Below are 20,619 nucleotides of genomic sequence, written 5' to 3'. Positions count from 1 at the left end.
CATCTTTTTATTATATTGGCTTAGTCTACCCATGAGGAATTAATATTTCTCCCTTTATTTAGATCTGTCTGTATTTGTGTAAAGAAATTTGTTTCTAAAGTTCCTTGACAAGTAGACATCCAAATATTTTATATTTTCCATACTTCTTTTAAATGTCATTTCTCTTAATATTACCTTCTGAGTTTTTTTCTTAGTAATATACAGAAATGCTGGTGATTTATGTGGGTGTATTTCATATCTTGAAACTTTGTTGGTTTAATTGTTTGTTAGTTTTTTAGACAACTGTCTAGTATTCTAAATTATTTCATTTATCAATTGTAAAAAAAGGATAATTTTGTTTTTTTATCTCCCAATTTCTTTTTCCTGACTTATTGCTAATGCTAGCAATTCTAGAACTCTTGGATAATAAGGGTGCGGAAAGACTTCTAGTTTATCCCCATTATAGGTAATATTATCTCTTGGTTTTAGATAGATGCAACTTATCCTATTAAGGAAAATCCCATTTATTCCTAATGCTTTCTAGCCTTAATTTTTTTTTTTAAACAACCCTTACCTTCTGTTTTAGAACCAATACTGTTTACTGGTTCCAAGGCAGAAGAATACTAAGGGTACATTTTAGGGTTGAGACTGAATATATTATTTAATGGTCACCAGGGATTTAAATTCTAAATCCCAATGAAATACTCAAGTCAGAATAGGATTTTGTGGTGGTTTATTTATAATAGAAGGAAGAAATTAAGAATGAAGGAGAACGGGGAAAAGGGTAGAAGATCTGCTCTGGCCTGGCCTGAGCCAGGGGGAGTTCAGAGGCTTCCAGCCACAAGGCCTCTTCCAAGATGAGGGGCCTCCTTGGAAGCTAGTCCCTTCAGAAAGCCAGGGAAAGAGGAGTCAGCCTTAACACTCACCATGTGGCTGTTCAGGGAAGCAGTCCCACCTAGACCCATGCTTCAGAGCTCCTTCAAGTCAAATTCCACCATCAAAGTTGGCCAAAGCCACCAAAGCGCACTCCTCCCCCGCCCAGAAGTGACTCGAAATACTGTCTCACATGTACCAATGGTGACTTAAACTTGACTTAGGACAGCCCAGGGGGTCAGTCAGTTGTTTCTGATTTGTCACTTGCTAGCACACAGGTCACAGACCATCCTCCCCTACAGTTAATCCTTAAGTGGGGGGTGTATACATTCCTGGTTGCTAGAATTCTAAAGACTAATAACAGGGTGGGGTAAATCTAAAATTCACAATAGCTGAGAAGTGTCTGAGGCCAGAGTTGAATCCAGGATCTCCCTTCCTGAGACCTGACTTCCAATACATTGAGCCACCTAGTTGCCCTTGCTTTCTAGCATTTTTAACAGTAATGACTATTTTATCTTGTTAAGATTTTTTCCCCCATCTATTGATGTAATCATCTTTTGTTCTTGTTATTAATATGGTCAGTTATGTTTATAGTTTTACTAATTTTGAATCGTCCCTCCAATTCTAGGGATAAACCAATCCTGTATTTATGATAATGTTGATATAGTTTTCTTGCTAATACTTTGAAATTTTTTTGCATCAATATTCATAGAGATATTGGACTACAGTTTTCCCTCCTCTATTTTGATCTTCACTGGTTTAGATAGCAAGACCATATTTGTATTATAGAAGGAAATCACTGGAAGCCCTTTTCTAATTTTTTCAGTTTATCTAATATTGGAATTAATTGTTCATTAAATGCTTGATAGAATTTACTTGTAAATCATCTGGTTGTGGGGTCTTTTTTGTTAGTATTCACTTGTTTCATTTAGATTGTTGGTTTTATTTGATTTAGGGTATTGTCTAATTAAATAAATCAACAAATATGTATTAAGCACCTACTATGTGCCAAATACTGGGTGCTAAGAATATAAATACAATGAATGAACCCTCCACAAAAGGTACCTGCATGCTATGATATGAGACAGGTTTGTACAGAATAAATCTAAAGAGAATAAATAGAAATCATTAAAAATTGTTATGAAATTAAGTATGAAAGTTATTAAATTAAAAGTAAAGTAGGTTCATAAGGAAAGCACTGAAAATTGAGATGATCAGTACTGGCTGGGGCAAATCATATATTGTGTCCCTAGCCTTCCTGTGAAGGGCCAGCAGGGAATGCTTCTATGTATTTTTCTCATGGGTGTATTCAGTTTAAATTCACTATCATTGACTTGAAGGGGAAAAGAAGGAATAAGAGGGTAGGCTGCATCCTAGGATAAAGACAGTCCTGCTCCTGGTCCCTAGTGGTTAGTGGTAAAAGGAGTTGTTTGATTGTTTAAATATGTAAAAGTTGAGATCTTTTTTTGTTCTCCCTTCACTAGCTAGACCTACTTTTTTCTCTCCTTGTATTCCCTTGTTATGTCAACCCCATTGCTCAGTTCTTATTTTTAAAGAGTTTGGGTCTTTTTCAAATTTTTCTTGGTTTTCTTGCATTGCTTTTATTTATTTATTTGTTTGTTTGTTTGTTTGTTTGTTTATTTATTTATTTGTTTGTTTGTTTGTTTTGGTCTAATTTTTCCTCAACCTCTCATTTTTTAAGTCTTTTTTGAATTCTAGAAATAAGCAAGACATAATTTTATATATGGGCATACACACACCATTATGGGGGGCAAAGTATGCTTTCTCTAATGTGGGGAGAGGGGGAAGATAAGGAGATAACTGGGAACATTATTGTAACAAATAAACAGGGGGAAGTTAGATGGCTCACTGGATTAAGAGTCAGGCCCAGAGATGGGAGGTCCTGGGTTCAAATTTGACCTCAGACACTTCCTATCTATGTGACCCTGGGCAAGTCACTTAACCCCCATTTTCCTAAATCTTACCTCTCTTCTGCCTTAGAACCAATACCCAGTATTGATTCCAAGAGGGAAGGTAAGGGCTCAAAATTAAAAAACAAACAAACAAACAAACAAACAAATAAATAAATAAATAAACAATTAGAAAAAATTTATTCCAAGAGTGAATCATTGTGAGCCAGGCAAAGGGATTTGAAGAATCATAAGTCCTTAATGTTGGAAGAGATTTTTAGAATCATCTAATTCCAAAATCCTTATTAACAAATGAGAAAACTGAGAGTCTGAGAGGTTCACTGATTGGCCCAATATAGGTAATAAATGGCACAATTGGGACTTAATCTTGAATCCAACAAGTTTTTGTTCCATGCTCTTTGTATTCTATCAAAAAGAACAGACTGTTCTTCTACCAATGATATTCCTTATTCTCATTCTTTCCCATTCCTCTCCACCTCTTTTGATGATGGGCAGTTGCAACTTCAGAACATTAGGGTTGCTAGATACAATTTTCAACTACCTACTGCCATCACTGGGAACATCAGGCATTGACTTTTACAATCCTGCCTTGAATTGGTCATCTGCTGAGTGTTCCTATTGAAGTCCAAAGTGCTTTGTGACATAGCCTACAGACTGAGAGTGGCAGGAATGGCAGGTGGAAGCTGTCACCAGTGAGAATTTATTGGATAGTAAGTGTTCCTTCCATAGGAAGGGGAACGAAGTGAAAACATGGTAGAAATGAGAGGAAACATTGCATTTCCTCCCCCTTTTTTTTCTCATGAGCCTAGGGAGAGATATGGTTTACCCTTATTACAGCCTAGTGTTCTAAAAAGAATACTAGCCTTGAAGTTCTAAGGCCTAAATTTGAGTTTCTTTTCCATGAATTGTTAGCACTATGATGGTGGGAAGGCCACTTAACTTGTCTGACCTTTCATTTCTCATCTGTAAAATGAGGCTAATAACATTTAGGCAACCCACTTTACAGAATTGTTGTCAAAAATAGCATATAAACTTCTTTGGAATTATAAAATTCCTTGTTACAAATACAAGGTTGTGATGGTTAGTTCCTTTGAAGAAAGGCAGTAGTTCAGAAGGTTCTAACAGTATACAATATGGTTTTTTTTTTTTTAGTCAATTTATAACATTATTCCTTGGTTATGAGAATCGTATTCTATCCCTCCCTCCCCTAACCCTACTCTTCTGGTAGCCCACGTGCAATTCCACTGGGTATTACTTGTGCCCTTGATCAGAACCTATTTCCATGTTGTTGATGTTTGCACTAGGATGTGGATAGTGGTTTTTCTCATAAATTCTTCCAAGTTGTTCAGGATCACTGCATTGCCACTAATGGAGACGTCCATTACATTAGATTGTACCACAGTGTATCAGTCTCTGTGTACAATGTTTTCCTGGTTCTGCTCCTCTCACTCTGCATCAGTTTTTTCTATCTCTTGCTTGGTTTTAAAGTCTTTCCTTTCCCAAAGATCTGGCAAGTATACTATTCTGTGTTCACTTAATTTGCTTATGGTTTCCTTCTCTATATTCAGGTCATTCACTCATTCTGAGTTCATCTTGGTGTAGGGTGTGAGATCTTGATCTAAACCTAATCTCTCCCATATTGTCTTCCAATTTTCCCAGCAGTTTTTTTTTTTAATCAAATAGTGGGTTTTGGTTCCCAAAACTGGAATCTTTGGGCTTATCATAGAGTGTCTTGCTGAGGTCATTTACCCCAAGTTTATTCCACTGATCCTCCTTTCTGTCTCTTAGCCAGTACCAAATTGTTTTGATGACCACTGCTTTATAGTATAGTTTGAGATCTGGGACTGCAAAGCCTCCTTCCTTCGCATTTTTTTTTTCATGATTTCCCTGGATATCCTTGATCTTTTGTTCTTCCAAATGAACTTTGTCATGGTTTTTTCTAATTCAGTAAAAAAGTTTTTTGGTAGTTCAATGGGTATGGCACTAAATAAGTAAATTAATTTGAGTAGGATTGTCACTTTTATTATGTTAGCTTGTCCTAACCATGAGCAATCAATGTTTTTCCAATTGTTTAGATCTAGTTTTAATTGTGTGGAGAGTGTTTTGTAGTTGTGTTCATATAGTTCCTGTGTTTGTTTCTGCAGATAGATTCTTAAGTATTTTATATTGTCTAGGGTGATTTTAAATGCAATTTCTCTTTCTAATTCTTGCTGCTGAGATGTACTGGAGATATATAGAAATGCTGATGACTTAGGCGGGTTTATTTTTTATCCTGCAACTTTGCTAAAGTTGTTGATTATTTCGACTAGCTTTTTGGTTGATTCTCTAGGACTCTTTAAGTAGACCATCATATCTCTGCAAAGAGTGATGATAGCTTGGTCTCCTAATTTCCTATTTTAATACCTTCAATTTCTTTTTCTTCTAATTGCTACTGCTAGTGTTTCTAGTACAATGTTAAATAATAGAGGTGATAATGGGCATCCTTGTTTCTCTCCTGTCCTTATTGGGAAGGCTTTTAGTTTATCCCCATTGCAGATGATGTTTGCTGATGATTTTAGATATATACTGTTTATTATTTTTAGGAAAGGCCCTTCTATTCCTATACTTTCTAGTGTTTTCAATAGACATGGGTGTTGTATTTTATCAAAGGTTTTTTCTGCATCTATTGAGATAATCATGTGATTTTTGTGGGTTTGCTTGTTAATATGGTCAATTATGTGAATGTTTTTCCTAATATTGAACCATCCTTGCATTCCTGGTATAAATCCCACCTGATCATAATGTATAACCCTCGTGATGACTTGCTGGAGTCTTTTTGCTAGTATTCTGTTTAAGAATTTTGCATCTATGTTCATTACATAGATTGGTTTATAGATTTCTTTCTCTGTTTTTGACCTGCCTGGCTTTGGAATCAGTACCATATTCGTGTCATGAAAGGAATTTGGTAGAACTCCCCGTTTGCTTATTATTTCAAATAGTTTTTTTTTTAATTGGGATTAATTGTTCTTTGAATGTTTGATAGAATTGACTTGTGAATCCATCAGGCCCTGGTGATTTTTTCTTAATGAGTTCTCTGATGGCTTGTTCAATTTCTTTTTCTTATATGGAATTATTTAAGAATTCGATTTCTTCTTCTGTTAATCTAGGCAATTTACATTTTTACAAATATTCATCCATATCACCTAGATTGCCATATTTGTTGCCATATAATTGGGCAAAATAGTTTTTAATGATTGCCTTAATTTCCTCTTCATTGGAGGTGAGGTCATCTTTTTCATCTATGATACTGTTAATTTGGTTTTCTTCTTAACTTTTTTTATTAGATTGACCAATACTTTGTCTATTTTGTTTTTTCAAAATACCAGTTTCTAGTCTTATTTATTAGTGCAATAGTTCTTTTACTTTCTATTTTATTAATTTCTCCCTTACTTTTTGGGATCTCTAATTTAGTTTTCATCTGGAGATTTTTGATTTGTGTGATTTCAAATTTTTTGATTTGCATGTTTGGCCTCTACCCTCCCTAATTTGTTAATATATGAATTTAAGGATATAAATTTCTCCCGCAGTACTGCTTTGGCTGCATCCTATATATTTTGAAAGGATGTCTTATCATTGTCATTTTCTTCAATGAAATTATTAATTGTTTCTATAATTTGTTCTCTAACCAATTTTGGAGAATCATATTATTTCATTTCCAATTAATTTTTGATTTGCCTCTCCATGTACCCTTACTGATTATTATTTTTATTGCATTATGATCTGAAAAGGGTGCATTTGTTATTTCTGCTTTTCTGCATTTGTTTGCCATGTTTTTATGGCCTAGTATATGGCCAATCTTTGTGAATGTACCATGTGGTGCTATAAAGAAGGTGTTATTCCTTTTTGTCCCTATTTATTTTTCTCCATATATTTATTAACTTTTATTTTTCTAAGATTTCATTCACCTCTTTTACCTCTTTCTTATTTATTTTTTGATTGGATTTATCTAAATTTGATAGTGGTAAATTCAAGTCTCACACTATAGTATAGTTTTACTATCTATTTGCTCTTTCAACTCCACTATTTTCTCCTTTAGAAATTTAGATACTATACCATTTGGTGCATATATGTTGATTACTGATATTTTCTCATGGTCTATACTGCCTTTTATCAGGATGTAGTTACATTCCCTAACCCTTTTAATCAGATCTATTTTTACTTTGGCTTTGTCATATATCATGATTGAAACTCCTGCCTTCTTTCTTTCAGTTGAGGCCCAATAAGTTTTGCTCCAACCTTTAATTCTAACCTTGTGAGTGTCTACCTGCCTTAAGTGTGTTTCTTGCAGACAACATATGGTAGGATTTTGATTTCTAATCCACTCTCCTATTTGTTTTCATTTTATGGGTGAATTCATCCCATTCACATTCAAAGTTATGATTGCCACTTGTGTATTCCCCAGCATTTTTATATCCTCTCCTAGTTCTGTCCATTCTTCTTTTGCTATATCCTTTTCAACCAGTGGTTTGCTTTTAATCAATCCCCCTAATCCGCACCCTAAATAAGCTTCCCTTTCTGTCCCCTCCCTTTTGTTTCCTTCTTTCAGGATCTGTTAAGTTCCCTCTCCCCTCCCTTTCACTCCCTTTTTGTACTCCCTGCCCCCTTACTCCCCCTTAGTTTTCCCTTCTTACTTTCCCTATAGGGTAAGATAGAATTCAATACCCCAATCGATCTAAATGCTCTTCCCTCTCAGAACTGTTTTCACTGAGAGTATAGCATTCTCTTCCTCTCCTTCCTATAAGAATATTTTTCCCCTCCCCTTCCAATGTGTATCTGTGTGATGAATATTATTCTATTTATCTTATTTCTTCAAGTATCTCTTGGTGCTATCTTTGATTTCCCCCCTCCATTTTTCATTTTTTCACATATCATCTTATAGCACTTATTACCCCAATCTCTTCCTGTGAGTGATTCTTCTAATTACTATAATAGTGAATATAATTTTTGAGAGTTACAGATAACATTTCCCCATATACTAATATATATATACATATATATATATAATTTGATCTTATTGAAGTCCTTATGGAAGAAAGTTTGAATAAAAAAAAGATTTTTCCCCTTTTCCGTCTTTCTCATTTACCTTTTCATGTTTCTCTTGATTTTTGTGTTTGCATATCAGACTTTCCACTTAGTTCTGATCTTTTCTTTACAAATACTTGGAAATTCAGTTAGAATATATACAGTTAGTTTTAAGGGGTATGTGATCCTTGGTTGAAGACCCAGTTCTCTTGTTTTTCTGAATAACTTATTCCAAGACTCATGGTCCTTTCGTGTGGAAGTTGCCAGGTCTTGAGTAGTTCTGATTGGTGCTCCTTGATATCTGAATTCTCTCTTTTTGGCTTCTTTTTTGGCTTCTTTGGCTTCTCCTTAACTTGGAAGTTTTTGAATTTGGCAGTCACATTCCTGGGGGTTATCTTTATGAGGATTTAGTCTAGCGGGTGTTCTATGAAGTCTTTCAATGTTTATTTTGTCCCTTGTTCAAGAACATCAGGGTAGTTTTCTTGTATAATTTCTTATAGTATGATGTCAAGATTAATGTTCATTTCTGGGTTTACAGGTAGATCATTGATTCTCAGATTGTCTCTTTGTGCTCTGTTTTCCTGATCCATCATCTTTTCATTGAAATATTTCATGTTTTCTTTGTCAGTCTTTTGACTTTGCTTTATTAATTCTTGTTGTTTTGCAAGATCATTGGCTCCCAATTGCCCAATTCTGGTCTTTAAGGACTAGCTTTCCTTTTTGGTTTGGTCTATCCTGCTTTTTGTGGCTTCCAGGTGTTTCTCCAATTGGGAGTTCTTGTCCTTTAAACTGTTCTTTTCTTTTTGCACTATTTCCCACTTTTCTTGCCAGAAGGTTTCCATTTTTTTGATAAGCTCCAATTTAAATTCTTCAAGAGCTTATAGACAATTTACATTTTTTTTGGAAGGCTTTGGTGCATTTATTTGTATTTCCTTTTCTATTTCCTTGATAGCCTGGGGTTTTCCTCTGTAAAAATTATCCAAGGTCAGTGCCTTCTTCTTGTTTTCTTTGGTTTTGTAAAGTGGTTCCTGGGCATTGTTTGCCCTCATTATGCTTGTTTTTTCTTCCCTTTCCAGTTAGAAATCTGAGTGAGGAGGGCAAGACTCTCTGTGTGTGGTGCTTAGGAGCAAAGATTTTGCCTGTGGCCAGCTGTCAAATCTCTGCAGCTCCTTCTGTTTGCTGCTCTTCTCTGTGCTATCTCCCCATGTGGGTGCTCATGGTCTGGGCTCCTCCATCTGCTGGGGCATCAGGTCTGGCTGCTGTCAGGGGTAGGTCCTTGGTGGTCCCAGTCAGCTGTCAGGACACAAAGGTGCCCCTCTCTCAGTCACTGATTGTAGCATGGGCTGGTTCTGACTCTGGCTCCATAGGTGGGGTGGGGGAGGATGGATCAGCTCTCGTTTTGGTGGAAGCTTTTTCACCCCCTTATGGTGTGGAAATGCCCAAGTCCCACATATGCTCATTGCTGTGCCCTACTGTAGTCCCTTCGTTCATATGAATTTGTGGTGGGTTTTTTTTTTTTGGCTTTTTTAGGTAGTCTATATTGATAGGTGTTGAGGATAGGAAGAGTCATGCTTCTAGACTGCCACCATGTTTACCAGAAAGTCCTATAATATATTTTTTAAAATGCTGAATATTAACACTTTTAATACCACCCTAGACATAAAAATCCCATTGAATTTTATAGATATTTTCTCACTTACCTTATAGACTTTATATTTTTATAGAATATATTTATATTCTAGCTTCTCTCAATTCATTTGACTTGAGTAAATCACTGTTGTTTGGAGCCATAAACCTTTCAAGAAAAATTCATGATTGAAGACCAAAGAAATAAGAAAAGTTAATGCAGCAATTAAGTACCTTCTATGTGTTAGGTATAGTGCTAAGCACTGGGGATGCAGAGAAAGACATTTTCTACCCTCAAGGAGCTCCTAGTTTAATGGGAGTGCAACATGTAAACAATTATGTAAAGATAAGATTATATGGAGGATAAATTTAAGATAAGCTTGAAGGCAAGATTCTAGGAGAGACAGTATTGAAATTCATACTATATACTTTTTCCAAGAAGTTATCTAAGACATATTGTTTGATTCTAAAAGTTTTTATTTAATTGTGTCTCTAGTTCATAACACCTTACATATAATAAATTTGTAATTAGCACTGGAATGGAGCATCTAAATGGCACAGTGGTGTGAACCTTAAAAAATACCCAGACCCTACTTCATAAGGTTAGGATTGTAAACCTTAAAAATTCCCCATTGGGACCGTTCCCCATTTGGGCAGTGAAGCTACTTAGATCAGGAATGTGAGACCTCTACTCTACTCCACCCCTACTTAAGTCTGCCCTAGGGGAAGATAAAGTTGTAAACTCTTTGCTGAACAATGAAAAGTACTTAAACCCATACTTATAGTAAGACAAAAAGTTCTTTAAGCCTTGCCTATTTTAGGACTAATACAAAAGGGGGTTAAGTACCTATAAAGGTCAAGCAACTTGTGAATTTACAAGGAACAAAGAGGTGAGAAACTTACTCAGAGCTTTCCTAGTGTGGATTACTAAAAAATTTACAGTTTCTTAGGTGTGAACTAAGAATGGTCTGTCCTTTGAAAAACATCTACTGTGATTGGTAGATGGGAACACTTAGGGGAGATGACATAGGAGAAAATTCCCTATATAAGGAGATGACAGTCTCCTAAAAAGGACAGTTTCTTGAATACAGTCTCTAAGGAGGCTGTTGGGAGAGAGCTCTGGAAGTGTCTCTAAGGAGGCTCTGAAGATAGTCTGAAGGAGGCTGACTCTGTCTGGAACTCCCTTTGAGGAGAAGCTTGGACAGATCTTGTGGTGAGTGATTAAGGACTGACTGATCTCTCTCTTAAGACTCAGGTCTAGGCCATGTTGGCTTAAGGCCCTTCATACTTATTCCTTTCTTATTCTCTCTCTCTTTAATTACTCATTTGTATGAATTAAAATATCTATAAAACCCAGCTGACTTTGGTATATTTGAATAATTGGGAATATTTCCCTGGCGACCACTTTATATTTGATTTAAAAACAAAACACTTTGGTAAAAACATATTTCCTGCAGTCACAACTTACTCATCCACTCTTATATCTACTACAATTTAAGTCTTCCAGTATTTAATCACTACAGTTTATAGACCTCAACCATTTTAACTATTACAGTGGGTAGAGCACTGGGTTTGGATTTTAGAAGACCCATCTTCCTCAGTTCAAATTGGGCTCAGATACTTACTAACTGTGTAAACCTATGGAAGTTATTTAAATCAGTTTGCCTCAACTTCATGTATAATATAAACTAGAAATGCAAATGGCAAAAAACTTTAGTATTTTTGCCAAGAAAATCCCAAATAAAGTTACAAAAAAATTGGACAAAGACAGAACAACCACAACAATAATTAACATTTAAATCACTTTCTATTTGTATAAGTCATTTAATCTCACTAGGCCTCAATTTCCTAATTTGTAAAATGAGATGTCTGTACTTGTTGACCTCTAATTCTAACTCCAAATATATGAGTTTAAGTAGATGACTGTTTGTTGAATTGAATGAACCTTACTAAGATTCGCCTATTCCAGTGACCTCTTTAGCTTTTATGTATATAGCCCTACATGGAGAAAAATAACTCAGTTAGAAGATACCTCAGGGAGCCTCTAGTCCAATTCCTTTCTAACCTTAAAATGATGTCCAATAAGTTGTCATCCTAGCCTGTTTTTAAAATTTCTCTAGTGAGATATCTTCAGTACTTCCATAGTAGTTCATTTTAATTTCGGAGAGATTTAATTTTGAAGAAATTTTTCTTCACAGCAAGCTTAAATCTGGCTCTTTGCATTCTTAACAATCATTCCTTATTCTGCCATTGGGTCTCAAGCAATCTTCTACATGATAACCCATGACTTGAAGGCAATCGACAAGTCTTTTTTTTCTTGAGTCTCAAAAACCTTAATTTCCTTTAATCTGTTCTCATATTATCTATCTCTTGGTCCTTCACTATACCTCATCTGGGTGCTTATTAATGTCCCTCCTCAAGTGTGACACTTTGCTCTTTCTGACTTGGTTATCTATAGTTTACACATGATTATATTGTTTGTATGTGTTTGTTTGTAAATACAGGGGTTGGTGGGTGCTTTAATTTTTTTCTTCTCTTTGAATTGACTTCTATATCAATCTAATGTTTGTTCTTTCTCTCTCATACATATACATATATGTGTATATGGATGTGTGTATAATTTTATTAGTATATTGATTTTTTTGTAGTTATGTGACTCCTTTCTTTCCATGTGATAGAAATTCTCAATTCCATTCCTCTCCCCAACATTACTAATTTAGGAATAGAAGTTCAGGAGACTGGTCCTTGGTGATATTTTCATAGTAGTAATATTAAATATTTTTCTTCAGGTTGCCTCACAGCGTATCAGCTCAGTGGACCTTTCATGCTGTAGCCTGGAACATCTGCCTGCCAACCTCTTCTATAGCCAAGACCTCACTCATCTCAATTTAAAGCAAAACTTCCTAAGGCAAAATCCCAGTTCACCATCTAGCAGAGGACTTGGTGAACTCAAAAGGTGAGGGTACAAAAAACTGGTTGGTTGATGATTTTTTAAATTAACTTTTGTACTTGTTACTTATAGTAGACATGCCAGAGTCTTAAGGCATATATATATATATCCCCCATCTCTCTTTCTGTTGGATTAGGGGCAGATTGAGAGAGAATGACAAGAATTTTCTGTTATCAATTTACATAGGATATTTCCCGTGTACTTCCTTTGCCTATGATTTTTAAGTTTTACTAGTCAATGAAAGTAAAATTTGTGATTTTTATTCTTGATTGGTTTATGTTAGAAAGAACAGTTTTCTATATTCTCCACTCTTAACTTATTGAGAAAATGAATGTGTTTAAAAGCTAATGATTTTTAGTGTGATATCCTTTAATTGTGGAGGCTTGTTCAAATTAAATTGTCTAAATTCTATAAAAGACAAAAGATCAGTTTCTCTGTAAAACCACATTTCTTCAGAAACTCAGAGCCAGGACTTAAATCTATAATCACAATGTCACATAGGTAAAAAGTGTGTGTTTTCAGAGTCAATGGGATCTTATCATGACCCTGGAGAGAAAAGGTGCATGAGACTTCATACCCTACAGAATGCAAGATTTGGAACTGGAAGAGACCTTAGAAATCATCTAATTCAATTTCTCTATTTTATAAAAGTAGAGACTGAGCACCAATGAAATTAAGGGTGTTACCCAAGATCATATAGTGATATAACAGAGAGATCATTGGATTTGAACCCCAAATATCTGGGATCAAATTAAGACAATTTTTTCTTTGTTGGGACAATAATCATCATTGATTCTGTGATCTATTAGTTACAATGGACTATCATATTTGTTGAATGATCATAATCATTACAATATATGATTTAGCATCTGGGGAGCATTATTTTTGCTTGTTTCTTGTGAAGTTTTTAGGGGGTCTGTTGTTAGATCTTGGTATTTTATCAGCATAATTATTTATATAATTTGCTGTCCCCTTTAAACATTTCTTTTTATAGATATGTTGTTTAAAATATCCTAAGCTGGGGGCAGCTGGGTAGCTCAGTGGATTGAGAGCCAGGCCTACAGACAGGAGGTCCTGGGTTCAAATTTGACCTCAGATACCTCCCAGCTGTATGACCCTGGGCAAGCCACTTAATTCCCATTGCCTAGCCCTTACTGCTCTTCTGCCTTGGAACCAGTACACAGTATTGATTCCAAGACAGAAGGTAAAAACAAAAACAAACAAATAAATAAATAAATGGGTGAATAGATAAATAAATAATAAAATATCCTGAGCTTGCTGAAGGACGGGGATGTTTATGTATATGTATAAAAACTTGTTTATATACATGATTATAGAATGTTAGGATTGAAAGGAAGCTTACTTCATTAACACGCTCAATCAAGTAAGGATAAGTGATTGATATTGCATGTGTTTTTAGAACATTGCTTTTTAAATCACATTTTAAAAATATCTAGTTAGACAACAAGCATTTATTAACACTTACTATGTATCAGGCTCCATTCTAAGCAGCAGGGATGCAAAGAATGACAAAATTGTGATCTCTTATCTTCAAGGAACTCACATTCTAGTGGTAGAAACAATTTGCAAAAAAGTGTATGAAAGATTTATAAAGTGTAAATGGAAGGTCATTTCTTTTGGGGATGTTCCTGCTAGAGTGGGGGAGAGAACTGGGAAAGGCCCCTTGCAGAAGATAGGTCTTGAGCAGGCAGTGAGCTGGCTCATAGGATAGAGAATCAGGCCTACAGACAAAAATCCTGTGTTCAAATATGACCTCAGACACTTCCTAGCCCTGTGATGCTGAGCAAGTCACTTAACCCCAATTACCTAGCCCCTAAAGCTCTTCTGCCTTTGACCTGATTCTTAGTAGTGATCCTAAGAAAGAGTTGGGGGTGGGGGGGGGGTGGAAAGTAGGCTTTAATTGAGTCTCGAAGCAACCAAAGGTTTTAGGATGAGATGTGTTAAAACTAAATTGGCCACACACACACATGTAAATTTGTGTGTATACATATATGTTAAGATTTTACCAAGTGCCTTCTGCACACAGATTATTTTGCTTTGTGCATAGAGATAGCTTCTGTAAGACATATCCTGTTTCCCCACTGGGCTGGTTGAGGGGACATGACATCTGTGCACAAATAAGTATGATACTGAATAATACATTATGAGCGCATAAAAAAGAGTTCATAAATTGCCAGGAGAGACCGATTCTTACTGATGGGGTCAGAGTAGGGGATTTAGGAATAGCAGAAAAAAGGGAGTCTTTGACCTCGAGCTTTACAGGATGGGTAAATATCCAGCAGTTGAGGGTGCTGGGGTAGGGGCAACATCCCAGGCAACATGACCAGAGACACAAGAGCAGGAAATGGTCATTCTGTGCAAGGGGCATCAAGGAGCCAGAGAAGAGAGGACAGGCATGGGAATGATATATGAGGTACAGTTGTCAGAAGAGGGTGCTGCTGGGTCTTAGAGGACTTTGAATGCCAGCCTTAGAGAGTTTGACCTTTGTAGACTAGGCAATCAGAAGCCATTGTAATAATTTTAAGTGGAGGAATAACTTGATCAGTTCCATACTTAAAGAAGATTCGTTTGATAGCAATGCAAAGGATAGATTTCTTTTTCTATCTTGGGAGAGGATGAGCGAGGGGAACATGGTAAGGCATAGAAAGAGCAAAAGAGTGGAAGACCAATGAGGTTTTGAGGACTTGAGCTTGAGAGTAGCAGTAGGCATAATTATTCACATATAGCACTATCGAGTGCTTGTCACAACTCTAACTGTGCAAGTAGTGGCTTAGGTATTATTCTGTTTCTCTGTCACCTTCTCTTTTTGTCTTTGCCTCTTTTAAGATGAGGGAAACTGAGATTCAGAGAATTTAAAGACTATGCCCAGAGTTACTCAGCTAGCACTTCTCAGAGCTTCCTAGGCCATATAACTCCAAGACAGCTCTCTGGTAACTATTTTTCTTCTTTTTTCTCACCTCTTATATTCCATAGAAAACACCTAGCTTTTGAGCATGGAAAACTGAATGGCTGATGGTACCATTCACAGAAATAATTAAGTCATAAAAAGGAGATGTCCCAGTTTTTGGGACCAAAACCCACTTTTTGATAAAAACTGCTGGGAAAATTGGAAGACAGTATGGGAGAGATTAGGTTTGGATCAACATCTCACACCCTACACCAAGATAAACTCAGAATGGGTGAATGACCTGAATATAAAGAAGGAAATTACAAGCAAATTAGGCAAATACAGAATAGTATACTTGTCAGATCTTTGGGAAAGGAAAGACTTTAAAACCAAGCAAAAGCTAGAAAAAATCACAAAATGTAAAATTAACAATTTTGATTACATCAAATTAAAAAGTTTTTGTGCAAACAAAACTAATGCATCCAAAATTAGAAGGGAAGCAACAAATTGGGAAACAATCTTCATTACAAAAACGCCTGACAAAGGTCTACTTACTCAAATTTATAAAGAGCTAAATCAGTTGTACAAAAAAATCAAGCCATTCTCCAATTGAAAAATGGGCAAGGGACATGAATAGGCAATTTTCAGTTAAAGAAATCAAAATTATTAATAAGCACATGAAAAAGTGCTCTAAATTGCTTATAATCAGAGAAATGAAAATCAAAACAACTCTTGAGTTATCACCTCACACCTAGCAGATTGGCTAATGCTGGAGGGGATGTGGCATAGTCAGAACATTAATTCATTGTTGTGGAGTTGTGAATTGATCTAACCATTCTGGAGGTCAATTTGGAACTATGCCCAAAGGGCGCCAAAAGACTGTCTGTCCTTTGATCCAGCCATAGCACTGCTGGGTTTGTACCCCAAAGAGATCATAAGGAAAAAGACTTGTACAAAAATATTCATAGTTGCACTCTTTGTGGTGGCCAAAAATTGGAAAATGAGGGGATGCCCTTCAATTGGAGAATGGCTGAACACATTGTGGTATATGTTGGTGATGGAATACTATTGTGCTCAAAGGAATAATAAAGTGGAGGAATTCCATGGAGACTGGAACAACTTTTAGGAATTGATGCAGAGTGAGAGGAGCCGAACCAGGAGAACATTGTAGACAGAGACTGATACACTGTGGTACAATCGAATGTGATGGACTTCTCCATTAGTGGCAGTGCAATGACCCTGAACAACTCGGAGGAACCTACGAGAAAAACCACAATCCACATCCAGAGGAAACACTGTGGGAGTTAAAAACACCAAAGAAAAACAACTGGGTTGAAGGCATATTGTTGGGGATGTAGACACTAAATGAACACTCTAGTGCAAATACCAACAACATGGAAATGGGTTCTGATCAAGGACACATGTAATACCCAATTAAATTGCGTGTTGGCTACAGAAAGAGTGGGTGGAGGGGAAGGAGGGAAATAATGTGATTATTGTAACCAAAGAATAATGTTCTAAATTGACTAAATAAACTTATTGAAATGGGAACAAAAAAAGGAAAAGGAGATGGTTTAGGAGAAAAGATAAGCTCAATTTTGGATGCATTGATAGGATGCATTGGTTGGGCATCAAGATTAGAAGGATTGTTGGACACTTAGGTATTTAAAATTGTGTCTCACTCCACAGGCATCTACCCTGAGGGTCAAAGCATGGAGACATCAGTGTTTAGAATTCACTCTTCCAAAGGTTCAATATGGAGAGTTCTGGAGAGACTGGGTAGCTTTAGGATCTTTAAGTTACCTGTCCCTCCCAAGTTGTCTGCAAGATCCCTAGACACTCCTCAGTCTCTCAGGAGTAAATCCCATAATCAGCTGATTTGAGTATATCATCCTAGACCTCTAGAGTTGAAGGGAACCTCAAGACATCATCTGATCCATTCTGGTGCTTTTAGGCAGGCAGTTCCCTTTACTGTAACCCTTTAAAGAGGGAGGCCATCCAGCATCTCTCAGCAGGGCTTACTCCTGGCACTGACATGAATGTCATCGATGAATTATTGTGTCCCTGATGTCAGGGCATCAGACTTCTCAGAGTGAGGAAGAGTGTGTGGTAAGGGAAGGCCACATGCTAATGCCTGTCATTGCCTGTGGACAGCTGTGCAGGCCTCTAGGTTCTGTTCTGCCCTACAGATGCTTAATGGATAAGAAGCACACCTTTACAAAGAGATTCCTTAAGCATAGCATGTCATAGTCAATTCAGCAGACATAAGCTGTGAATTATTTTAGAATTTAGGAGCCTGGTGATCCTGAGCCAGCCAAATCTGTGTGGGAGCAGGTGAGGCAGCAGCAGCTTTATATATGTGAAACTGGTGCTTTGACCACCAAAGGTCAGCGTTTGCAATATAAGATCAAAATATCCAGTATCTCATTCCTCTCCAATCTGGATCAGCTCAGAGGCAGGGCTTTTACCTTCCTTGAGATTCTTAGAGTTGCTGCCTCAGGGGTTTCTGAGTTCTCCTCTTTGAAACTGGAACTAGATGACCAGTCTAGTTCTAGGACCTAGTTCTAGATCTTGGGATAGTCATGGGAGTGAGACTGACCTGCATTGAAAAGGTTGGCCATGGGATAGCAGGGCTGGTCTGTATGATAGAGTAGTCATTAAGAAGTCGGTTACCAAAAGAGTCCGAAGACAGATAGAATGAAAATGAGAGCAAGAATAAAGCTGACTTTGCAAAGCATTTTATATACATGATTATCTTAGTGACTTCAGCCCTGAGGCTTCGGTCCTGTAGGTTTGCCACCTTCCTGGGGTACCTAGCTTTTACAGTCAGTTTAGAGGAGAATAGGATTTAGAGCTGGACAGCACCTTAAAGATCATCTACTTCAGCCTCCTCTTCTTGCATATATGAAGACAAGGAATGTGGCATAATTATGTGGCTTTACCACAGTCAAGGTTTTTTGGAGACATGCTGGTATTAAAATCCAGCTACTTTGATTACAGAGCCAGCTTTGTGGCACCCTACTCTACCCTTGGCTTTAGTCCATTGACCTTTTCCAGTTTGTAAACTCTGGTTTATCACCTTTTGGTGGAGGTCCTTTACCTGCTGGACCTTCTTGGCCATTGATAACTGCTTAGCCCCCTGAGTTCAGAGATCTGCCACACAATTATTCCCTTTCCTTCTGTGTGTGCCACTGCCACTGTATCTTGATGTCTTATTCTTCTTTTTTTTCCTGACCCCATCAAAGTCTGCTTGTGTTTTTTAAAAAAAGGATACTTATTTATGAGAGAAGAGAATATCAATCAGAGTAAGGCAATTAGAAGTACATATGAAAGTTTTCTACTTGACCTAAGTAGTATCTCTTACAGCATGGCATAAATGTGTGTATTTATTTTTTAACGTCCTGGCCAAATTCATGTCGTCCATGGAAGTAGGGCCATTGTCATATTATGGACATGATATTCCTTCCAATACAGGCTCACAGACCAAATGGAGAACTGTCAGAGAATGCAATTTGACTTGCCACTGAAATCAGTTGTGTTTCAGCTAATCTTTATTTTTGTAGCAAAGAGTAAGAGAGAGAATAGAAATCATTTTGCTTTTAGAGAAGGCTGGAATTGATTAGTAGCATCTCACTTGTTTTGAGCAGCATAGTCTTATTTGTTTTAAAATATTCCAGTTTACCTGAGTTCTATTTATTCTGGTGAAGAGGCTAATTGATGTAACTTGTGAAACCTTATGAGGGATGGGTATAGTGCTTCATGATTTGATAAGTACTTCTGCAAATGTTTTGTGTAGATTTCTTCTATTTACTATTATTGGTTGAGGGAAGGGTAGTTATAGATGGATGGATGGATGGATGGATAGATAGGCAAAATTGAGGTACACATTAGAAGCTTATGTTTTATGAGAGATATTAAAGAGCCTTGAATTAATATGTTTATCCTGAAAAACTTTCACACTTCATGCTGCATTATAGAATATTATTCTGTTGTTGCTGTCTGTGTGGAGGTGGGAGTAGGCTGGGGAAAGCTAGTACAGAAGGGAAGGTTGACTATTTTGTAAGGCATCTCTCCTTTGAGTATGGTGATTTATAGCCTAATCCAGTTATTCACCACCCACCAGTAAAGACTTTTTTTCTTTTTCTAATGAACCAAGATATGCATTTCTTGGCAAGTGTTCATAATAGCACTATTTACAAGCCTGTATGTTTCCTATTTTTCTTCATACTAAGTAATTAAAATTAAGATACTTAAGAGTGTGACTTACTTTAAAAAGATATTAATGCAACCTTTTATATTTAAATATAGTGGTGGTGTTTATTCCATCTATTTGGAGCTGCTTCATTCCATTTGCATTTTCATGTGTATTAAGTCATATAGGTAAAATATATAGGGTATGTAAACTTTAAATTACTCCACCCTACTGAGACCCTACTTTAGGGGAAGATGAAGTTGTAATCTCCTGCTTGAACAATGAAAGTGAGAACTAATCACCTTATCGTAAAGCTAGAACTGTTAAGCTAAGTTTATTTTTAGATCTAATACAAAAAGATGTTAAGTACCTATAAAGGTTAAATTAATCACAAAAAGGTCAAGTAACTAACAAAAGGTGAACTTAACAAAGAAGTGTGAAGTAGCTCAAAAGATATAATCTAACCAGAGAAGGTGAGAACTAAAGAATGGATAGTCCTGAAGAAAATCTAACCAAAGAAGATGAGAACTAAAGAATGAGCAGTCCTGGAGAAAAGCGTCTGCTGTGATTGGTAGATGTGAAAATTTAGAGGAGGAGATGCAAGAATGAAAGGTCCATAAAAGAGTATGAAAAGTTGGGATTCGGAGATATGGGCAATTGAATGGTGGAACTCAGCCTGGAGGAGCTCCCTCATACAGCTTCCTTGAGACCGTCTTGTGGTGACTTGGGTAAGACTGACTTCCTTTCCCTTGGGCTCAGGGAGGCCACTTTGGCCAAGGCCTTTAACTCCTGCCTAGCTCAGCCTGAGCTGGAGCAGTTTAAATTAACTCCTCTCTCTCTCTCTCTCTCTCTCTCTCTCTCTCTCTCTCTCTCTCTCTCTCTCTCTCGCTCTCTCTCGCTCTCTCTCGCTCTCTCTCGCTCTCCCTCTCCCTCTCCCTCTCCTCCCCCCCCAGCTGACTTGGGTATTTTATTATTTGGGATTTTCCCTGGCAACCAAATTAATTTAGATTTTTAAGTCACAACACTAAAATTATCCTTTACAGGCATATCAACAAAAGAAAAACTTTATTAAAAAACTTACCCTGAAGACCAAAGAGCA

At 36.7% G+C, this 20,619-nt stretch overlaps 1 protein-coding gene across 1 annotated transcript in view; it reads left to right on the top strand.

Moving 5' to 3' along the window:
- The window catches only part of PHLPP1 (PH domain and leucine rich repeat protein phosphatase 1), a 292,324-nt gene that overhangs the window by 176,722 nt on the left and 94,983 nt on the right, over window positions 1–20,619 (top strand). The window contains exon 4 of the mRNA XM_007486860.3: window positions 12,260–12,426. Within this exon, the coding sequence (XP_007486922.2) occupies window positions 12,260–12,426 (167 nt within the window). The remainder of the gene's footprint in view (window positions 1–12,259; window positions 12,427–20,619) is intronic.

The sequence above is a fragment of the Monodelphis domestica genome, chromosome 3 (genome assembly GCF_027887165.1).
Source record: "Monodelphis domestica isolate mMonDom1 chromosome 3, mMonDom1.pri, whole genome shotgun sequence".
NCBI lineage: Eukaryota > Metazoa > Chordata > Mammalia > Didelphimorphia > Didelphidae > Monodelphis > Monodelphis domestica.
This window is presented reverse-complemented; position numbering and strand designations above follow the sequence as displayed.